The sequence below is a fragment of the Phaenicophaeus curvirostris genome, chromosome 4 (genome assembly GCF_032191515.1).
Source record: "Phaenicophaeus curvirostris isolate KB17595 chromosome 4, BPBGC_Pcur_1.0, whole genome shotgun sequence".
Lineage (NCBI taxonomy): Eukaryota > Metazoa > Chordata > Aves > Cuculiformes > Cuculidae > Phaenicophaeus > Phaenicophaeus curvirostris.
In genome coordinates this window covers 15385473-15406525 of record NC_091395.1, presented here as the reverse complement: position 1 = coordinate 15406525, position 21053 = coordinate 15385473, and the positions used below count along the sequence as shown (strand labels likewise).

The 21053-nt window shown below is 37.1% G+C and overlaps 1 protein-coding gene across 1 annotated transcript in view; it reads right to left on the bottom strand.

Annotated features, from left to right (window-relative positions):
- The window catches only part of EDNRA (endothelin receptor type A), a 35366-nt gene that overhangs the window by 6609 nt on the left and 7704 nt on the right, over positions 1–21053 (bottom strand). Inside the window, exons 2-6 of the mRNA XM_069855340.1 lie at positions 14815–14942; positions 7603–7801; positions 3606–3758; positions 1286–1419; positions 779–887 (exon numbers count right to left, since the gene is read on the bottom strand). Of these exons, the coding sequence (XP_069711441.1) occupies positions 779–887; positions 1286–1419; positions 3606–3758; positions 7603–7801; positions 14815–14942 (723 nt within the window). The remainder of the gene's footprint in view (positions 1–778; positions 888–1285; positions 1420–3605; positions 3759–7602; positions 7802–14814; positions 14943–21053) is intronic.

Below are 21053 nucleotides of genomic sequence, written 5' to 3'. Positions count from 1 at the left end.
TGAGCCAGGCTACAGACAAACAGGTATTCTCTATTTTAATAATGTATTGCATATTTCAGTAGCTTGAGTTGCCTATTTGCAGACTTAAAGTTTAGAGGTACAGTCCTATCATCTTTTGTTTCTCTTTACAGATAAAGGCATTTCAGTCTTCCTTTTCCATTTTCTTACTTTCTGTACCACTATATGATTTCATTTTCTTTCTTCCTATATAGCCTTTATTATATAAACAGGGACTTACAGAGGCACAGTGTCACAAGGTAAGTTTTGTAGCCTTAAAACATGTTTTCATGTGTAGGAACTGGAAAAGTGCAGGTAAAAGCCATAAAGCATGTTCAATTGGCAAAGTCAACTCAGGTGCCTGCTTTGGTATTCAAGCCTGAAAATTTTAGTCATTAATGGGATTTAACTGCAGGGTGTCCTATGTTTGAGTTCTTCGTCTTCATCTAGAATAGGAAATACGTTATCAACAACTTTCTCTTTTGTGTACACATCCCATGCAGATAAATAGTACTTACAAGAGCGTGTCTGTCTCATTTTACGTGTTTACATATGCAGACTATGTCAAACTTATTAACTGGTTTAGCATTTCAAATAAAGTGGATAGTTCCACTTTCAGTTTGCTATGTGTGCTCTGTGAGATGCTGGCTGGTAAACTAGACAATTTATAGTCTTTCATTCCTTTGCATGCCTCTTCTTCCAGCTGCTAAAAATAGATAGTAACTACAGGGTTTAAAACAGTTAAGTCACTGGACATAAAATCTGATCAGGAAGATCTTACCTGGAAACAGTTTTTAAACTTCTTGCTCACAAAATACAGAGCTATTGGGTTAATACAAGAGTTCATGGTTGCCAGATTGATGCTGATATAATCCAATGGCAGCAAGAAACTAAGCAACAAAAGAGAAAACAAAACATTTGAACTATTCATACACTGTAGAAGCATCCGTGCTTTTTGTGGTTACAATCTCTTCTGTCACAGAAACTATTTCTCTCTTGCCTAACTCCCTCAATCCTATCTTGTACCATGCTAGGTCTATAATAATCTGTCTCACGTAAGTTCACGGAAGCCAGAGGAAAGTGATTACAATGGTGACAGACAATATTTATTTAAATCATGCTACCCCATTAACACTGAATCCCCTGAAAATGGATGCAACTGAAAAGTTATAATGTTTGCTCTTCTGACATACAGTTGCATGCACAACAACGTTTCTCAAATAAACTCCAAGTGTGCGGTGTTATAGTTTTTCAGTATAAACAATTGATTGACATAGAAAATAGGTACCTGAGCAGTTCACATCTGCCGGGGTCTCTTTCATTGTATACCATTTTCTTCAAAATTCGGCTCAAATGGAGAGGGAACCAGCAAAGAGCAAAAATCACTACTAAACAGAAAACTGTCTTTGCAACTTCTCGACGCTAGAAAAAGAAGTAAAGATAACTATGACTAAGTGTCTAATTCGTATTGGTAGGTGATAATAGCTTAGTCATGTTGGCAGCAATGTAAGTAATCTAGACAAAGCATACAAGGATTCCCAAAGAGCAGCTTCCAGACTACTTGATGTCCATGAACTGTTTTTAATGGGACTTGTCATGTTCTTGATTCGGACCACGCTCAACAGAACCTGCTCATCACTGAGACTGAAACAGCTGAAGCACACAGGTCATTGCCAGGACATTGCAGATGTTAGCCAAGGAAAAGCATCTCCTTGGCTCTCCTCAGCCTAATTACTTTCCCAGACCTTCATATTCCTCTGCACTGGATTAGTTTTCTGGCAATCCCTTGGATAAACCTCTTTCTTCAGAAACATGTATAGTCTGCAAGAAAACTTTTTCACATATGAGGGAAACTAGAATCACAGCTGCTTGATCCCAAACCACTTGTACCTAATCCTTGATGTGGGGCAATATATAAACCCAAGGCACTGAAGTCAGTTGGCAATAAAAGTTCCTTTCAGCCACGTACTTAGCTGAGGTGTCAGGTTCTCTTTGATGTATTATTTTATATTTAGCATGCATCATGTTGCATAAAGGGATATTGCACAGTATATTAATTTTGCACACTATATTAATCACATTAATTAATGTGATCCTTGCTATGTGATGTTGATGTTCTTAAGTAAATACTTCCTCTAGAAGCATAATATTAGAAATGTCTGTTTTACATCCTAATCTCAGGAAATAGTCAGGAAATGATTTAAATTTAATAGATACTTTATATGGCCCTAGAGCTTGACAGATGTTTTAGTGGATTTTTGGCAATGCATACCATTTGTGTTTGGTAGGCATGGATTTGATAAAGAGAAGCATATGAAGGGGTAAGAATACCACTTCTGAAACTGCCACTGTAAAGTAACAATAACAAGCATTGCAAGGGTCTATCATTAAAAAAATTAAAGTCAAATGTGTGATTACTGTAAGTCTTGTTAGGGTTTGAATATGACTATTATTGTTTCCTCTTTCTTACAGTAGGAGTCTTTATAAAAATACAAAAAGGATGATTTCTAGACATTAATGTGACAAGGCTGTAGGTTGTGAAGGAAGGAGGGAGGGAGGGCAAAAGATGATGGTTAAAGACAAGCATTTGTAAATTCTGGCATAAAGTCATCCTCCAGTAACCAGTCTGAGTATCTTGCTGGGAACAGCATGTTAGGATGGGAAAGCTGGAGGGTGGATTCCCCCACCCTGTACATACCATTCTAGTTCTAATGGGTGGAGTAGCTTGTCTGTGACCCTAAGTCTGTGTCACAGGCTCTGAGGCCTGATGAGGGGAAAAAGCAGAGGATCTGCGCAAGGGGAGGGCTCTCCGATCTGCCTTGGTCTGGAATGAACCATCAGAGGAGGAACATCTGAGAGAACTCACTCCGATGCAGCCGGGACTGCTTTAGGAATTCACATCTGTGAATGTGGAATTTGAAAGGAAGGGTAGAATTTGAGGGTCTGATGGTAACGCAGGGGAAAAGCTACTGATTGCTTTAAAAATTTCAGTTAGGAATTAAACATCAGACAGTGCTGCAAAAACAGCAAAGTGAGATCTGACGAGTTTGTGAGTGACTTTACTCTATGATCATTTGTTTGTACTATTCTCCCATTGCTCTTTTCAAAGCAGTTACAGCAGTGCTACTGCAACTCTGCAATAACCCTGAAAAGAAAAAACCCACTCTCTTCTAAACCAGGTTATTCTACAACTGCTTTTTATATGCAACTAAAGTTGTATATCAAAGTGTGCCAAAAGTAGAGAAAACCCATGGAGTCATATCTTTATAAATAAAATGAAATATTGTTTTGGCAAATCTTTGTAGTTAAATTTCAAAGCATTTAGCCCATAGTGATTTGAGGTTAAAGAGCAGGAGAGCACAACTGTCACACATACTTAAGAAAAGAATGAAACTGGCTAGTTTCCTGAGCATGCTGTCTTCAATACTTGCTTGTACTATGATGTAGTCTTGTGTTCAGGGTTTAAATGAATACCTTAGCATGATAAATAACTTACATTCTCACTTTCTATTTCTGTAATTCATTGTATTCAAGTACACTTTGAAACATTTCTAAGCTAACATAAAGAGAGAATAGTACTTTCAAACATAGGTGTTCCTTTTATTTACCTGCTTAAGGTGTTCACTAAGAGCGATTCTCAAGTTGCTGTTTCTTCTGTTTAACATTTCACAAGTCATTAGTGTATAAAATATGGCAGTACACGCCAGTGGCATACAGAAATAGAAGCCAAACAGCCACCAATCCTTTGCATCTTTGTAAAACTGTAGGTAAGATAAAGAAAAGAGAAGATATGATTCAATGAAAAGCATCAATGAAAAGTCTTGGAAAGCATCAGGGTATGCTGGTATCTGTCTATTAGTAAACAGCACAAATCAAGTAAACTTTCGTATGGTCGAACTGTTTTGGACTGACATCAGATGGGAATTGTGGCGGTGTAAACATTCATTTTACCTTATGGATAGCCTGCCTGCATGTTTGTTGCAGTCTGTCTTGGGTTAGAATTAATTTTTTTTTATTGTTTTCTAAACATTTATATTCATTCATGAAAGCTGGAAGCCAGTTCCATGAAAAAGACATGCCAAAAAATAGACAGTGTCAATTTGAGATAACAAATCTTACTAAAAGCCTGTCTCAGGAAATGCCATTTACCTCTACGGCTTCTCTCCCGATTCCAAAAAAGGAAAACTCAAAATGTCTTGTAAGTTTAATCACCTTTTGTTATCAGTGAAAAGACTGGTAGTTGGTTTGCTTATGTACTGAGCAGATAGGAGCCACTTCATGTTTGTCTGATATATGCAAAGCTTAGGATGGGTGGCTTCTAGTAGTGCAGTTACTCTTTAACTCTTTGCCTGCCATTCATAGCATTCACCTTTTGTGACAGGACACTGAAGGATTTGATAGAATAGCAGTACTTCACTGTGTAATTTTAAGTGTTAGCTGTGATATAAGCTGTGGTTTAAGTTAATACATTTATGTATTATGGGAAATACTGCATTTGATGAAACATTTAAAATTACTCTTTTCTGTAGATTATTATATTTTCAGACTTGAGAAAATATTGTATCTTGGGTTTTTACTTTGATGCTCAGCCAAAAGTGTGCACTGAAATATGACATTTTGAATACTTCCTGTCTCTGTGTTATTAGTCACTGAGATGGATGTGTGCAAAAGGGAACTTTCTTTCTCATAATCTTTCCCCTAGCATGTTTATTCCTTGCGGATGTGCTCTTGTAACATCACAGTTCCCACACCAAATGTCAAAATGCGAGTAACTGAGGATTATATTAATCCTGTTTGAAAAAGTTTAACTTCCGACATCTTGTTTACATTTAGAAGTGACAGGTACTAAACTTTGAAAGACAGAAAAAAATAATGAAATTAATAGACTAGTACTTAATAATGTTCATTTGAAAATCTGCTTTGGTTACACTAGAAAGTTCATCTAGAAGGGACAAGGAAATGCTTCTGATTTTTCTGCCTCAACTCAGTTAGCTGCCTACAGAGCTTACTAATTTGAGTATGCTGCTGGTATCTAGGCCAAAACCCCACCTCACAGGACATTTTGAATTGTGTTGATTCTCTTCTTTCCTTCTCCACATTAGCTTTATCCTTGCGTGAGGAGGAGCTGCATAGTTGCGCTCTCCTTGGGGGCAGAATTTCCACCATTGGGAACAGAGCTTCTGCCAGCAGAAAACCAGAAAAAAACATGCCTCATGTTTGAAGAGTTTGTACTGAGGGGAAATCTAATTACCACTCCTTTTGCAAAGAAAAGGATTACAAATACATGGAGACAATTATCTTTTCCGTGGCAAATTCCTCCAAGTCAGACTAGAATCATATGGGTTGGGCAACACAACAAAATGCGTGCCATTTGAACCCATGCTATGTTTACTAGGAAAACTTTCTGTCATACCAGTCTACCAGCTTTCATGAGCATTGCCTGTCAGTGAATAAAATACACACAGAGTTCTGTGTCACAACCCTGACCAACGCCATCAATTCTGTATGAGGACCTGGCTTTATGAAGTTACAAAACCTACATGAAAACGTCTGTAAATGATTAATTGTGGAATCCGAATTTCTCAAAGCTTACATCAAAGGACAAAATTAGATTGATTTAAGTGAAGTAGACATTCTTTTGTTTGTCTTGAAAGCCCACATGGAACTGGTTTTCTACAGGAAATGTGCATTTTAAACAAGTTTCCTAGTGCACTCAGCCTCTTGGGAATCATGGTCTAGCATGAATCTTTTAAGTCTTTCAAGGATAGCTTTAAACACAAGCAAATCTCCTATTAAACCCAAAAGTTAATCATATCTCCTTCCCAACATTTAGTGATTCTTTATTGTGGCATTTGTGGTAGTAAATACTATAGTTAATGTTAAAATGGTATTTCCATTTTAATCTCTCATGTTAGTACTTGCTTGCAACACATTGAAACACAACACTTTCCATTTTGACTGACACATCCAACATTTACTCTCAGTTTAGACATAAATGCTGATTTGTTTCCTTGAAAATCAAACTGGCATGGGGAGATTTAGAGCTTCTGAATTATGCTGAGCAAGCAAAAGATTCCTGCTAATAGAACAAACCAAGCTATTCTACTTACCACATTAAGAACAGAACAATAATCAGTAAAGCTAGCATGCCTGTGGAAGACCTGAATTGTAATGTTTTTGAGAAGAGGGAAGAAGGGAAGAGAAAATTAATCTTTTTCTTAGTGAGAGGGAGGATGTGAAGATTGCCCAGGCACACTTGTTGAGAAAAATAGCTGTTACAGAAAGGAATTTGCTTCAGTGTGCATTTTGTAAATCAGATCATTATAACTACAGTATCTACAGTCATATAGTCTGTAGAGTTTAGAAACAAAGATACAGTGAGTCCTGGGCAATTCCACTCCACCTTCACGTGCATTATTTTTTTCCATTAGAGAATGCCTTTTGTCTTCTCTCGCAGTTCTCTTTTGCTCTTTCTGCCATCCCTGCAGTCTATGCAACCCAACCAAAGCTGGGGGTGTTCCTCTGAAAAACACTAATCATCTACACTTTTTTTTTTTTTTAAATTTCCTAGCTCCATTTTCCTAGCATTTGCCCTATCCTTCCCAATTCTTTCTAGCCCAAGCGATGTTCTGATCCAATAAAAGAAGTGCACTCTACCATGAAAAATTCTATTCTGGAAAAAAATACAGAGTTTCCTGCAAGATTTAAGATCTTGCACTATCTGCCTTCTCTAAAACAAAATAGAATATTACTCTATTTTTATTACTAGGTAAATAGTGGCTGGCCCTTCTTTGGGTTCGCAAAGCAAAAATTAAGATACCAGTTTCCCGTTTTCTCAGTGTTAAGGCCAGGCAGAGGATCTCTGTCCCCCTATGTAGTAAAAATTTATTAATTCTCTAGCGGCTACTCACCTGGCTTACTTTGAACAAGCCATTGTGGATATTGACAGCTGTTAAGCTGCAGTAGCACAGAGGATGAGGGCTATGAAACATGCCAAAGAAGACTGGTGTATCTCAGGAGCTTCTCCTGCTCTTGAGTTGCTGTATTTAGATGACAGCTAACAGTGCCCAAGCTGCCTAGGTTGGAGATGTGAGTCTGTCGGATTTGTAGTCATGATTTCTTGTAAATGAAGGGATTATTCTCTGCTTGATTTTGTAAGGGCATATTAAAGCATGGCCCCACCCTTTTCTTTATCTGTCAAAGGAGCTGGCTACTGCATGCAAACTGATGACTAATCATGGTAAAACATGTTTTTTGACAGTTACAAGCTCCAAGGTGTTATATGTAGAAACACAATACCTTCCAAGGCTCTGACTACCCTGATACACCCCTTGATTGTACTTTAAGCAAGCCTGACATACAAACTTCTTTCTTAAGAATCTTCAGTAGGGAAGAAATGTAAATGTTGTGGAGTCCATTTAGTAACTCTGGCTGAAAGTAGAGACAGGTCACTGTAAATGAAGGATCCTCTTTTCATCAGTGTTTAATACATTAGAATACATTTTGCAGTTTAATGGATGAAAAAAAGCATATTCTAGTCCAGTATCTGAATTGTCTAACATATGTACTATGGATACCAAAAAGAGAATAAAGGATGTTACTTACCAACATAAAACTATTTGTAGGCTTGAGCATGCAGGTAACATAACCTTCATCCTTGTATCTGAAAGATACCACAGCAAAACCAATTGCTTCTGGAATGGCCAATATGAAGGACAGAAGCCAAATGGAGAAAATTTCAATAGCAGTGATCATAGGGATTCCAATTCCCTGAACACGGCTCCAGGAGGCAACTGCTCTGTACCTGAAAGAGACAGGCATTCGTTTCCAATTCAAATTCTTCCTTGAATTCAAAGATCTTTTTTCAATTTTATATGTTCAGTAAAATCCTAAAATTAACATCTTAGACTTGTATTGCTTGGGTTTTCTGCTCGTTCCAGTGGCTTTGCCAGCTACCAAGCCACCTAGGACACAGCAGAGCCCATCAAGGGTGGAAGAGTGGACAGCTAGCTGCAAATGTTCTGCTTACTCACAGGATTGCATGGAATTCTGCTTTGTGAACTACGCTACTGCTTTCTATTTAAAGCAGGTAAGTTTTGTGAGGACAGACTATATCTTTCACTAGATCAGCTGACATAACAGAAGTGATCAGCTTCCAGGCACACAAGTCATCCCAATAGATATAAACCAGCTACCTCAGCTGTAATAGCAGGGCTTCCTGAAGTGATCAGCTTCCATGCAATGAAAATTGCTGAAAATACTGTTCATGAAAACAAAATGTGTTTGTTCTGTTTACATTATTCAATGTTGAAAATACTAGGTTTATGTAGCATATTCTGTATTCTCCTTAGACTAAACTGAGTACTAGATAGGACCGTCTGACAGCTACCTCACCCTCTGCATCACCTTTCTGGTGAGAAACTGAAGTGCATAGCTAAGAAGTTTGTATGTGCCAAACCCAATATATTTTCTCACTATTTTATCCATTAGACAGCAAGTTTCTCTGTACAAAGTGGTATTATTGAAACCTGCTTTCCTATGTGTATGCATCTTATAACTGAAATCTTGATTAAAGGTGAGAAGTCTTAAAGAAATTTCAAATATAGCCCATGCATTTCTCCATTTCCTCTCTTTATCTCTCTGTCCCTCCAGTGCCAGAGGATTCTTGTTATGAGGCTGCAGCCTTTCTGCCATTCCAGGAACTGAGATGTTCTTTCTCCTCCCCTTGTCTGCCAGTTTTCAAGGAGCTTGTAAAAATTTGTTAGGTTTGAGACCTTAACCTCTCTGTCAACTCTCGTCAAAAGGGTCAAAAATTATTTGGAGAAGACTGATAGGAGTACAATACAAAGTACAAACCAGTCCATAAATAACATTTTCAGTAGCAGACGTAACTATTATCTAGCAATAACTTCAGTAAATTAATTATTTAGCATTTCCAACAATTTAGCAAAGACAGTACTATCTAAAAATTATGGAAAGAACGAATACTATTTTTGATCTTGTAATATTATTTTTGATCTTGTAATAATCTGAAATGCATGCTGGAGAGCTTTCTGTCATTGGTGGTTTAACAGTTTCTAAACTGCTTATTTTACTTTGCCCAGTTAATAGCGCCTTCCCATTTGGAATTACAGTGCCACATGGATATATCATGGCATCCACTGATGAAATAGTCTTTGTTGACGAGAAAAAAAGTCAAAAAAGGTTGTTTATCTGCTTTGAAAAATGTCAGAATAAGAAGTTGCTAAAGCAGATCATAAACTGTAACAAGCTGTGTCATTTTACTATCCTGGCAATGGCAAGTATTCTTTTCTCCCTCAGATATGCCCTCGTTTTCTGCCCTCGAGTCCCGGCAGATACCTTTGGATATGTGCAGCTGCCACCTCTGTCCTCAAAATCTTTCCACAGCAGGATCCAAGGTTAATTTTTTCAGAGAAAAGCAAATGAGGTGGTGATTTTAGCTGATGACAGTGGCTAATTGGAATAAAAAAAGGGCATACCAGCAGGCACAAAGAAGGTGAAAGGGATGGGGAAATGAGATACCCTCAACAGACCAGGAGGATAGAGTTTGTAAGCATGTAGGCTTTGTGTTGCAGAGATGAGTGAGCTTTAGCAAGAACGAAAAAATGGGAATTTAAATCAGAAAGCATTAGGTTGTGAAAGGATTAAGGTGGGATAGTAGGGAGGTGATTGGAAGGAATGGAGAATTTTTGCATTGGTTTAAAGGCTCAGAGATAACAAGGGTTTAATGAAAAGATTAGTTGAGAACTGTAGCCTAGGATGCTTTAAGTGTACTGGGAAGTACTGGATTTTTAATTTGTGAGATGGAAGGGATGAAGAGCTTCCAATGGGAAAAAACATTAACTAAGGGATATAGGACCTACGCTAACCAAGACACTACTTTAGGATTCACACACATAACATTTCTTCTGATTTCCTGTGTCACCTCCCCCCGTCTTTTCTTTTGGAAGGGTGGAAGGCATTTCATTAACAGGGTGGAAGACTTGTGAATTAAATGCCCTGTAGCCTTAGAGGAAGGGAAATGCATGAATGAACATAAGGCCACAAGCCCCTCGCAAAACTTCAGAAAGCATTATTACAGAACATCACTGGAAGATGTCAGAGCCTTTATCACATCATTCCTGCAGTGAACACACTAGAAACCTCTGCTTTGATATCTATAGCAATATCATACACAGCATAGCCGCAGGTGTACTACAGACAGGTTCTCAGTACATCATTTTAACAGAAATGTGTGTATAAAGGTTTGGAACACACTAAAACAAACAACATTTTGGACTTACAGATTAAATATAAAAGCATCTGCTAAAGGCATCTTTATCTTCAGAGAATATCAGAAAGAAGGGAGGCAATAGTTCACTCATGGGGAGGAGGTCTATGAGACTGGAATTCTGATAGCATCAAAATAAACTGTACTAATTAAGAAAGCAACACTCAATATCATATCTTTTCATATATATTTATTCATATTAAAATTCAAATTTTATTTTAAATAATTTGTGATCCTCTTATATTTAATTTTACCAAATATCAGATTTTGGGTTTACTGACTAAATGGAATATTCAGAGAAACATCACCTTTCGCATAAATAATCAAACATTTGTGAACTGCGGAAATTTAACAATCAACTCAAAGGTTGCATTCTACTGACTGGCAATTTTAGAACTGGTCCCAGCTGTGTGAGGTACATACTTTCTCCTTGACTAAACCAACCAGGGTCTTTAGACTATATGTATTTTTCAAGTAAGTTACGTAAAGTTTCTGTTGTGTCACCTGTGTAATTATGTAAGTGACAACAAATGGGTTATAAATTGGGAATCCAGTTTTTTCCTTTCTTGCATTTTTGTACTTGATCTGCTTGAGTTACAAATGTTTTGCACATGAGTATACACAGCAGTAAAGGTCCTGTGTGTATTGTATTGGTAATTTTTTTTTCAGTTCACAACTCAAGTAACTATCATATAAAGAATTATCAGCTGAAGAATTTTATGAATGGCTTCAGCTAAAGCATAAGAAGCTCAGTAGTTAGATCAGAATTTGCTTAATGCATATTAACCTGCAATTATTTGGTCTCTTTCCTCACTGCTTTAAGAGTGATTTTTAAGTGGGTGTTCTGTGAGTTATGTAATATGTAGGATCTTTGTCTAGCCACAAACCTCCTATAATTAGGAGTGGGAAAACACTGCAGGGTTTATTTCCCTCAGACGATATAGGAAGTCTGCCAGGGAACTGACATAAAATACATGCATCACATTTAATTCCCCAATCTAAAACCTGTCTGTGTGTGTTTTGTCTTACTTTTCTTTTTTCTGTTTCTTTCCCTTTTGTCTCCAACCTTGTCTAAAATATTCAATTCTTTTCCAGGTCATTTCCTTTTCTCTGTTTAATGTTGTGACCCCCCTCTCCCCTTTTCATTTGCTACCACTCATGCATGTGCTGTCAACTTTAGTATATTGTACCCTTCGTTTGCTTTGACTCCTGTTTTCTTCTCCTCCCTCTTCTCCCACTCCTAGCTATTTATAACAATTTGCTTTTCATGGACTCCAAAGTCCCCCCCTGCTACTTATGGTTAGAGATGCACAATATTTAAGGACAAAGGATCATTACATCATGAAGTATACATACATAAAATTAAATATTTTGCACTCCTATCTAGTTATAACTTGCTTAAAGTGTTTCTTTCAGAAGGACATCCTTGTCTTGATCATTAAAAACAGGACACTTTCAGCTTTCCCTGTTGGTTTCTTCTTGAACTTAATCAGCCTCACTGTCAAAGAACATGTACCTTATTTCATTTGTTTTTTATCTGGCTGAAATCTACTTCTACAGGTTCTTGTTCCTTCTTTGCTAAGCTAAGGACTATGCTAAAGACCCCATTGGTATCTGATATGTCATCTGTATTTCAGTACTTGGATATTATATTTATTTATTAAGTATTGGTTTTGATAATCAACTAACTGAGATCTGTAAGGCCACTAAATCATTTCTGATGCTCTTCTACACCCAGGATTTCATCATTCTTTGATGAAGGATAATTATGGAGCTCTAATCAGCCTTCCACTAGTCGTCTCATTAATGCAGTGTGTTCCTGGGTTTTGCTGTGACCCAGATAGTTTTTGGAACAATTTGGAATTAATTTTACCAGAATGATATCTAATCAGAATTGAAAATGAAAATGCATTGTGGGCCTTATGAAATGTAATCAAAGAGTATATGAAAATTAAATTATGGGCTATAGCTTGTCTGTGGACTATCAATCCCCTATGCCTGCTGTCTTACAGAGTAGGTGCATTTATTTCCCTCTTCCTTTTAACTGCGTTAGAAAATTACTTGTTCAAATGGCCTGATAACATATTTCTGGTCTGCAAGTATCACCAGCCCTTTCTAAGAGGGAAAAGAAATAGAAAAGATAAAAAAGACTTGATCAAGGACATAAAAAGCATTCATTGACAAGATTAGTGTCAGAACAGTTCCTAAATGACACTGCTGTTGCTGATGTCAATCAATAGTACAATGAATCTCCTGAAGCTTTGTTTTAGTGGTAAAATCTTGACTTATCTCATGCACTTACTAGAAGCTGGGCCAGATACCCTGAGATTCCTGTTCTATGCAATTTGGTATGCAAAGGAGGCAAGAAAAGGATGTATACATATTAAATGAGATCCATGTAATCACTCTTCTTCTTAAAATTATTTGTTCATCAAAATCATTATGTCTGAGTCATAAGCAAGAGTAAAAAGCTCAGGAAAGGAAATACCCTTCCTCTTAGTCACAGTCAGGCACTATTCAGAAAGTCAGACTATCATCACCATCATGACCTAGAGTTTAAAAATGCCTGAGAGGCATCTGAAACAAATGTGAGCTTCCTCTGAAGGGTGAATGGCTGGTTTGGTGTTTTCTATCAGCCTCTTTAAACCCTCTCCATATGTGAGTAGACATTGTTCCCCTTGGGCATGCACAGTTAAACCTTAATGTGTTGTCAGCACAAGTCACTTTGTGTGAGAGGCTGTAGTAATGAGTGGAGTTTCACAATAGGATGTAGTTAGCACAGAGAATAGTCCTTGTAGTAAAATAAATAACCTTGTTCTAAATTAAGGCTGTAGTTCCCAAGACAGTCAGGGTCAACAATTATCAAAGCTGTGGAGCTCTTAATTCATTATACCAATTGATTATCTTTTCTGCTTTGTAAATACAATCCCATATACAGACACTCAAAATAGCTATAAATGAGATAGATTTCAGGAGCTTGTCTTAAGGAAAAAATGACTTGCCTGTAAACCAGAAACAGTCCAGCTGTGACAGCACACAATTCCATATTTACTCATTTTCCATACTAAAAAGCAAACATTAGCTGATGTGGAATTTTGTATGAATGTGACTATGCCACTTTCGGCGTCCAAACTAGCTTGTTGAAGGTGCTGTCTGATCCTCAGAATCTGGCTGTATACATCTCTTTTCTAAAACACATTCTCTGCAACCATTTACTAACGTTATTGGCAAAGCATGTAAACTGGGGGAGGAATATAAATAGTCTAAATATGATCCCTTACAAAACTTCATACTCAAAAGGAAGCAGCATTTGGTTGTTGTGAGGATTAGCAAATCAGTACTCATAGATATATATATGTATGTATGTATAAAGAAGTAGCTTCAGCTGAGTTACGTCCAATTCACAGAGTTTATGGAACAGCAGAACTAAATCTAGTGAAACCGCATGGTCAGAACTTAGATCTAACAAACTTTCTGTTTCATATATGCTTGATCTATGAATGATCTATTCCTTAGAGCAGTCCACGGAACTGTATTTTATGCTGGGCAGATATTGTTTAAGAAATAGAATTCTCTTTATAGTTCTCGGACTCAAAAATGGAAATAGAAGATGTGCTGGCGTTACATTTTTTTGTTTCTGATGTCAGTTAATGAGTTACTAGTGCAATAAGGAACTGTATTTCAGGTGTGGATACTACTAAGTTACTTCTCCATTGCAAACCTTGTACGTCAACTTCTGAGGTAAAAACACACCAAGATTAATTTTTAAGTTTCTTTTATCTTTCTATTACTGTACTAATATATTTACATACATGATGTATTTTATTTTTTGATATTTTCTGTATCAGGATTGCTGAAATTTTGGACTACAACATGATCAAGTAAACTCAAGACTAATAAAACCAGCTTTTACAGAAGTGAAGTCTTAATCCTCTATTGCCATATAAGTATGAAGAAAAAAAGCTTAAAAGAATAATGTTCAAAAGCATCCTAAGTGTTGATCTATCAAAAAGTTTGTGTATCTTCCTGAACACTTTTATAAGAGGTGTTAATTTTTAAAGTATCAACACTGAGGTATCAAAGCAAGTTTCCAGCACATTTTTCAGTAAAACTTAATTAGTTATAAAAGGTATCAAATTAAACACTGTGATTATGATCTTTAAGCAGTGAGCTGAAAAAAACCTATTCTTAAGACCAAAGATTATGATCCCGTTCAAATAGAAAACAAACATGGTCATATGAAAGAAAGAAGTTAAATCCCAGTATTTTTTTGTCTGTTAAAGGAAATTGAAATAATGCTTTACTAAAGCTTTTGAATACCTTAAAAAAAACCCCCTGTAAAATTAATTACTCCAATGACTTCATATTATACTTTGAGCCACAGATGCGGTGTGTTGTTGTAGCCAGGATATCAAAGCACAGAATGTGAGTTACAGCTATACTGTAGTCTGCCTGCTAAGAGGACCACAGTGGGTGCTCCCAGTTTTAGGAGAACTGCAAGGGCAAAGGAGTAAAACATACTGTACCTGTCCACACTAAGGGCACAGAGATTAAGGACCGTGATTCCCACTGATGCCTTCTGTATAAAGGGAAGGAATTTGCAAAGAAACTGTCCAAATTCAGAATCTCCAAAAGGCCACTTCTGAGCAAGGAGCTAAAAAGAAGATATGAAATAATCAGAATATTTAAACAGTAATTTAGCAAGTATAAAAATTGGATTTTTTTTTTTTTTGTGTTAGACACAGCCACTGTAACCTTGAATTCTCCATACCTCAAGCATATCCTGACTGAATCTGGGAAGTAATTGCTACTGTAAAAGCACAAAGGGTGAAAGTTGAAACTTAGGTGTTGACCTTGTACTGTCTTAATAGTGACTTGCATTGTTAAAAGATTTTTTATAGCTGTGCTTCAGCCACCAGTACTGAGAAACAGAAATCTAATTCAGCTCTGTCATAAATGGTTGCAATTAGCACATCCCAGAACCAAGCAGTCAGAGCATCACCCACAGTACATAATGAAATACCTCAGGGCCAAAATTGCATGCTGCACGCAAGTAGATGCTTGTCATTGTATGTGTACACTATGTAACTAATGACAGTATTCCCTGCCAGATTCTTGAGTTTGTGTAGAAAATATTATACGTACATAATTTGTTCCATGTTAAGGAATTTGTTCCTCTTTTAAGGGACTAGAATCATACATACATGTGGGCTGTACTAGGAGGCAACAGAAAAGTATTCATTTGGAAAGATGTGAATGAGCAGTTGAGGCTGAGATTAGTATTTCCAAGGAGACATTTACATAACAACTATGAATACATTGGTTAATGGGAACAGTTATGAATAATCAGCGTGTGAAGAGTAATCTTTCTAGCTGTAACTGTTAGGGCTTTGAACAAGTATCCATACAAAATATAGGATACAAAATTTTTCAGGATAGTCAAATCCACACCTGCCTGCAGTCACAGAAGATCTCCCTTTACCGGGTGCCTGGCAATAAAAGGGCAATTTATATTCAATGTAAGTAAGTGTAATAAGTGAAAAATTATTAAGTCTATAAGAAAGTACTGAGTTCTAACTTGGCTGATTCCACTCAAGAAAGAGATCTTACAGTACAGTAACCGTGAATAGTTCTTTTGAAAAACCAAGTCACTAAACCTTCTCACCAGATGGGGAAGTGTTACTCTTGCATTATGTGGGGTTTTTTTTTAAAATCTTCTTCTCTAAGTTTCTGCTATGGAGTCTTTGTCTGGGCTTGGATACTGAATAGTAGGTAAGATGAGCTCTTTGTGTGATACAGCCCAGCAGTTCTTATGCACTTACCCACTTCTATTAAAGTGGTTGTGTAATAGAAAGCATTAGATTTGAAATGAAAATGTCAAGGGCTTGGGCCAGATATGTAACATTGTGGATGTTTTATCTCCTATATAAACAAGGGGCACGTTTTTAAAGGCTGTAATAATAATTGCCTTAGTGGATAGTTAACCAATTATTACTACTGTGCAGTCATTAGATTTTTATTAAGCTTTGCTGAACAAGGGCTAGAACATAGAGTATTTTGATTGTATCATCTAAATTTGGAGATGTTTTTATTTGCTTCAGAGGAATACAGCAAATTATGCGCTATGGAATAAAAAATATAAGCCAAACCCAAGATTCTGAATGCTTCTAAAGCCCAATTTTGAAGAACTGGGACTGTTTTATGGAACTAGAATAGATTTAAACGTCATAAAAGTTTTGTTCTCAAGTGTGTGAGATAGAGATAAACTGGTGTTATAACAAGTATTTCCAGTAAATACAAACTGTGTAACATGCCACAGGCTAACTGTTCCTGGGCTAGATGTTCCTGGTGTGAACTGGAAAAGAGAGAATAAGGAACCATATTTTGCTCTGCACAAATGTGCAAGGACTGATGCCATAGCATTCTGCCTGCAAAAAGTTAGTTGTGGTCTTTCAATGATAACCACAACCTATGAATCATATTTTTAACATTTTTACAGCTAAAACTGAGCAGAGATCATACTGTTCGGAATATGATTAAATGAATAGAAATGTGAATTGCTGTTTTCAGAGTTTATTTTCCTGCAGACCTGTTCTGCCAGGCCATCATCATACTTGAGCAGACTTCTTTGCTTACAGTCAGTTCATATTTTGAGAGTTATATTTGAAACAGCAAGGACTAGGAAATCTTTCAGGTACCAACCTGAGCTGTGGAACACACTCATCTGCTAAGAGTGGGTGAATTCTGTCTGCAGAATCAGAAAAAGAAATTTTGGTTGTAGCTCAGGACTCTAGTATTCAAAGTAAATTTTTTATTTCTATTTAAATTACTGGTAAATTGAAACATAATCACTACCTTTAACAGTATGTATGTTAACTATGGGGAGTTAAAATTCCTGTCTATCTATATTTTGGTTAAGGTAGAAGATACTTCTCTGATTTTTCATAGCATGAGTTTTTCAGGGTGCTTTTCTGTAGGGTACAGGAAGTTCATCACTGAATGCCAGATTAGCAGGCATTCATCTTCTTTATACAGTCAGTCCTGATCTGGGTTTTTCACATCCTCTCTTTTTTTCTGGCCATTCATCACAATGCTAAATTACTTGTGCTTTTTCCCCCCAAAAAAATAATACCTCAAAAATGCTGGAAGCAGTTAGGTAGTACATTCTGCCTATATCTCTCTAGGACCATATTTACATTGTTATTTGACTACTTGTATTTCAAGACAGATGGCAGCAATTCATAGCTTTCAGCCAACTGGATGTTCATACTATGAAGCCAACTTATGTGTATGACTGCGTGTTAAATAGGAAAAGCATTATTTGTTAGGTGTTATATTTTTTACTGGATCATTTTTTCTCTGTGGCTGAATATTAAAATGAGATTTCTCAACATAAGCTATACCTATCCAACTTTGTCTACTCCCTATTACTTGAGAGTGTTAGAATATCCCACAAATGTGGTTCCATTTCCTCTTGTTCTGTTGCTATGGGTTTTCTTGGCACATTGAGAACTCTTGCCTCATTGAGGGAGAGCTGAGTATCTTATTTGCCATCAAAACTGCAGCAGAGAAAGCATGGGCACCTTTGCAATGGTATTCCAGTTTAGGACAATCATTTCCAATGAAAGCAAATCCCCTTTATGCCAGAAGTCTAGGCAATGGATTGCTAGGATTGGTGATTTAGCTATTGTCAGTACCTTCAGTAACAAAGGTAATAAGATTACAACTGTTGATTAGTTCCTCTGATTCTCTCTGTATTTATAGACTGAATGAAATACATTGAAGGCTTCAGCAGACTGACTTTCTAAATAGATTCACAGTATCTGTGATATAATGACAAATGCTTGTGGGGCGTATTTTTGCCTTTTGCTAAGAACTCTTGCACGAAGCTTTAGTTTATGTCGGGGCTGCAGAAAAAATGTTGGAAAAAGAAGGGATGATCTGAATCCACTGTAGTTCTCCAGCCAGTTGTAATCATCTGAAATTTCAGCTCTAGACACTTGTCTGGGTTTGAGTAAAATCAGAGTAATTTTCAGGCACCACTGGATGAAGCATAAATTATAAGTGAGACTGCCATACTAAAGAGGCCCTAGCAGATTTTTTTCAATCCCCTGTACCAACCAGAGCCCCAAATCTGATTTGTGATTGTAGATCAAACTTTAAAAGGCAACCAAAAGACAGACACATATTAATTTATGTTCACTGAATGTGGCTGCAGCATATGCCCAGCAACAGAAATGAACAGAAAGCACTTTGTAATGACTGTGAAACTCTGTTACTACAAGGAAAATATTAGCTTCAAAAAGAAAAGTGTTGTACTTGAAAAAGGTTCACTAACTCATTACTCTTCACAGGGAAACTTTATCATGGTTCCAGCATGTACACATCTTTCCCACACCCCAGGAAGCTGCCCTTTTTTAAGATTAAAAGTATTTTATTCTTTTTCTTTCTTACATTTTTCCACTAATTGAAGTGACATAAGTACCAAATCATTAGACATTCTTTTCAAGTTGATTTTAATCAAAATCAGTGGAATCAGAACGAAGTTATTTGATTTTTAATAGTAACTTTGCAATCATTTCCATGGGTGTACTCCTTTATCATTTCACATCAGCTATGCATGCATTACTTCCCCTTGGATCATGTGCCAGTTTTTTCTTCTGTAGATATTTTTAGTCAGCAAATATGATCCTGTCTTTGGTTTTACTGTTTTGCATCAAAACAAGTCCTTTGCCCTCTGTTCTGCCCTAGCAGGGTACAGAAATTTCAGAGGGAAATATCACATTTATTTTGTAAAAAAAAAAAAAAAGCCCAAGAATTTAATTGGATTAGTCCTGATTTATTTAGGTACTATGTAAGAACTGGGACCTCTTGCTCTGCTCTTCCCATGATTTTCCATGTTTTAATATCCAAACAAAATGAGTATAAAATTTTAACAGATTACATTGTTTCTCAGGGCACAAAGATAAGAGGAATCAGGGTGATTATCCCAACTTGTATCTCAGTTCTCCATGACTTGGTCAAATGTATTGTGTTTTTGCAAACCCACTTACAAAATCTCTGGAGTTTCTAAACAAGACATGCAGCAACAGAAATGCACTTTTCCCCTTGTGCAATTTGCCGTTTAGGAGTATTTTGTAGAGTTCAAGTGTGGCACAATTCCTGAGTGAGAAGAGTATAGTTAACAGCATGTTTTTACATTGAAGTCAGAAACCAAGATTTCAAGGTTATACTCTGTCTTAAAAAACCACAGCAAAGTGACCAGACAGCCACTGCTTCCCTGAGCATCCATCCCCCTTCTCTGCTGCTTTATATGGCCTCTGTGCCCTGACGCTGCAGCTTGAAACAAACAAGACAGCAGCACTGAGAACATTCCTTTGCAATGATTTTTAAATGTCACTCAGTTGATTTTATTCTACTGTGGTTGCTATTTTCTAACTACTATTAGTATGCTAACTGATGTACAAAACACAGATAAAAGTCCCACTGTGCATCCCAAGCAACTTATATATAGTCTAAAAGAGAGAATGTTAAAATCCAACCACAAGAGGATTGTACCACCAGTACATGCTTATGTGCATCCAGTGTTTATCTAATACTAGACTGATACTGTGTGTTTACAGGCAGATGTCCCTGGAGCTCAGCCCAAAATAGATTGACTAGGTTAGGTGTTGGATATGAACCGGTTCTGAGCTGCTTTATAAAAACTGCCTTGGTTCAACAACTATATGTCAGGAGGTCCTCTCTGCCACATGGCATTGAGGATGAAACGAAGGTTTCATACCTACCCTTCCCTGCTCTATTCGCATCCTAGTGCTCTAAAGCCTTCCTCTTCCTACATCCACTTGGGGCTGTTGTTGACACACAAGACTTGTTTCCCAGGAACAGAACTGTGTTTCATATGGATAGTGCTTGCCCCTCATGCTGCCCCCACGCAGGGTACTCTCCTGAGTTTCATGGTGTTTAAGTGTTCAATGATACTAATGCAACAACTCTGGCAGAGTTTCTCTTCTATCTTCAGTAGGTCAAATAGAAATACCTTCTTTGTTCCCCGATTTCTGTTACACTTGTGCAGTACTGGAAATGAGGACCAAACCAGCAGATTTCTGTTTATATAGAAAATGTCCAGTTGTATAAGCGACCAATGTCTCCTAACTGTGGAGTAAGGGTTACAAAACCAGTGTATTCCAGTGTGATTTCCTTTCCTTGCAATGTTGCCTCGAATGAAAGATGAGAAATTCCTCTGATTTTGTCAGATCAGCAGATTTGGGGTTGTTTTAATTTGTTTCTTAAGGCTAGTTTCCTCTAGAAGACATCGAGCTGTCTTAGCAAAGCTCTGTCTTGAACTGTACTCTGTAATAACATATATTCTTGTCTGCTTCAGAGCATTGGCCAAATATGGTACCTGGTATTTTGGTTGGAATCCAGGTGAAATCTGACTGTACACAGGAGGGTCAACGTCTACACCACTGAGCTGCCTGCATTAAGTGGCCAAAGATCATGACTCTGACTGAGGTGTTTGTCCTGTCTCTGATCTATAAGACTGGTCAGTTAGGAAGAAGGGTGCATCGAGTCTCCTGCTTGTGGTATTTTGATTGTGATATTTTGATTGTGACTTAACCAGAACCTTTCTGTCCCCATGAAACTTCATAGGACAAGAATTCTCTGCATGTTCTCAAGCCTTTCTCTTCTTCCTACAACTCAAATACACAAGAGAGAATTGCATTGCAGGACAATCCTCATCCCTTTCTTACGTGGGATCCAC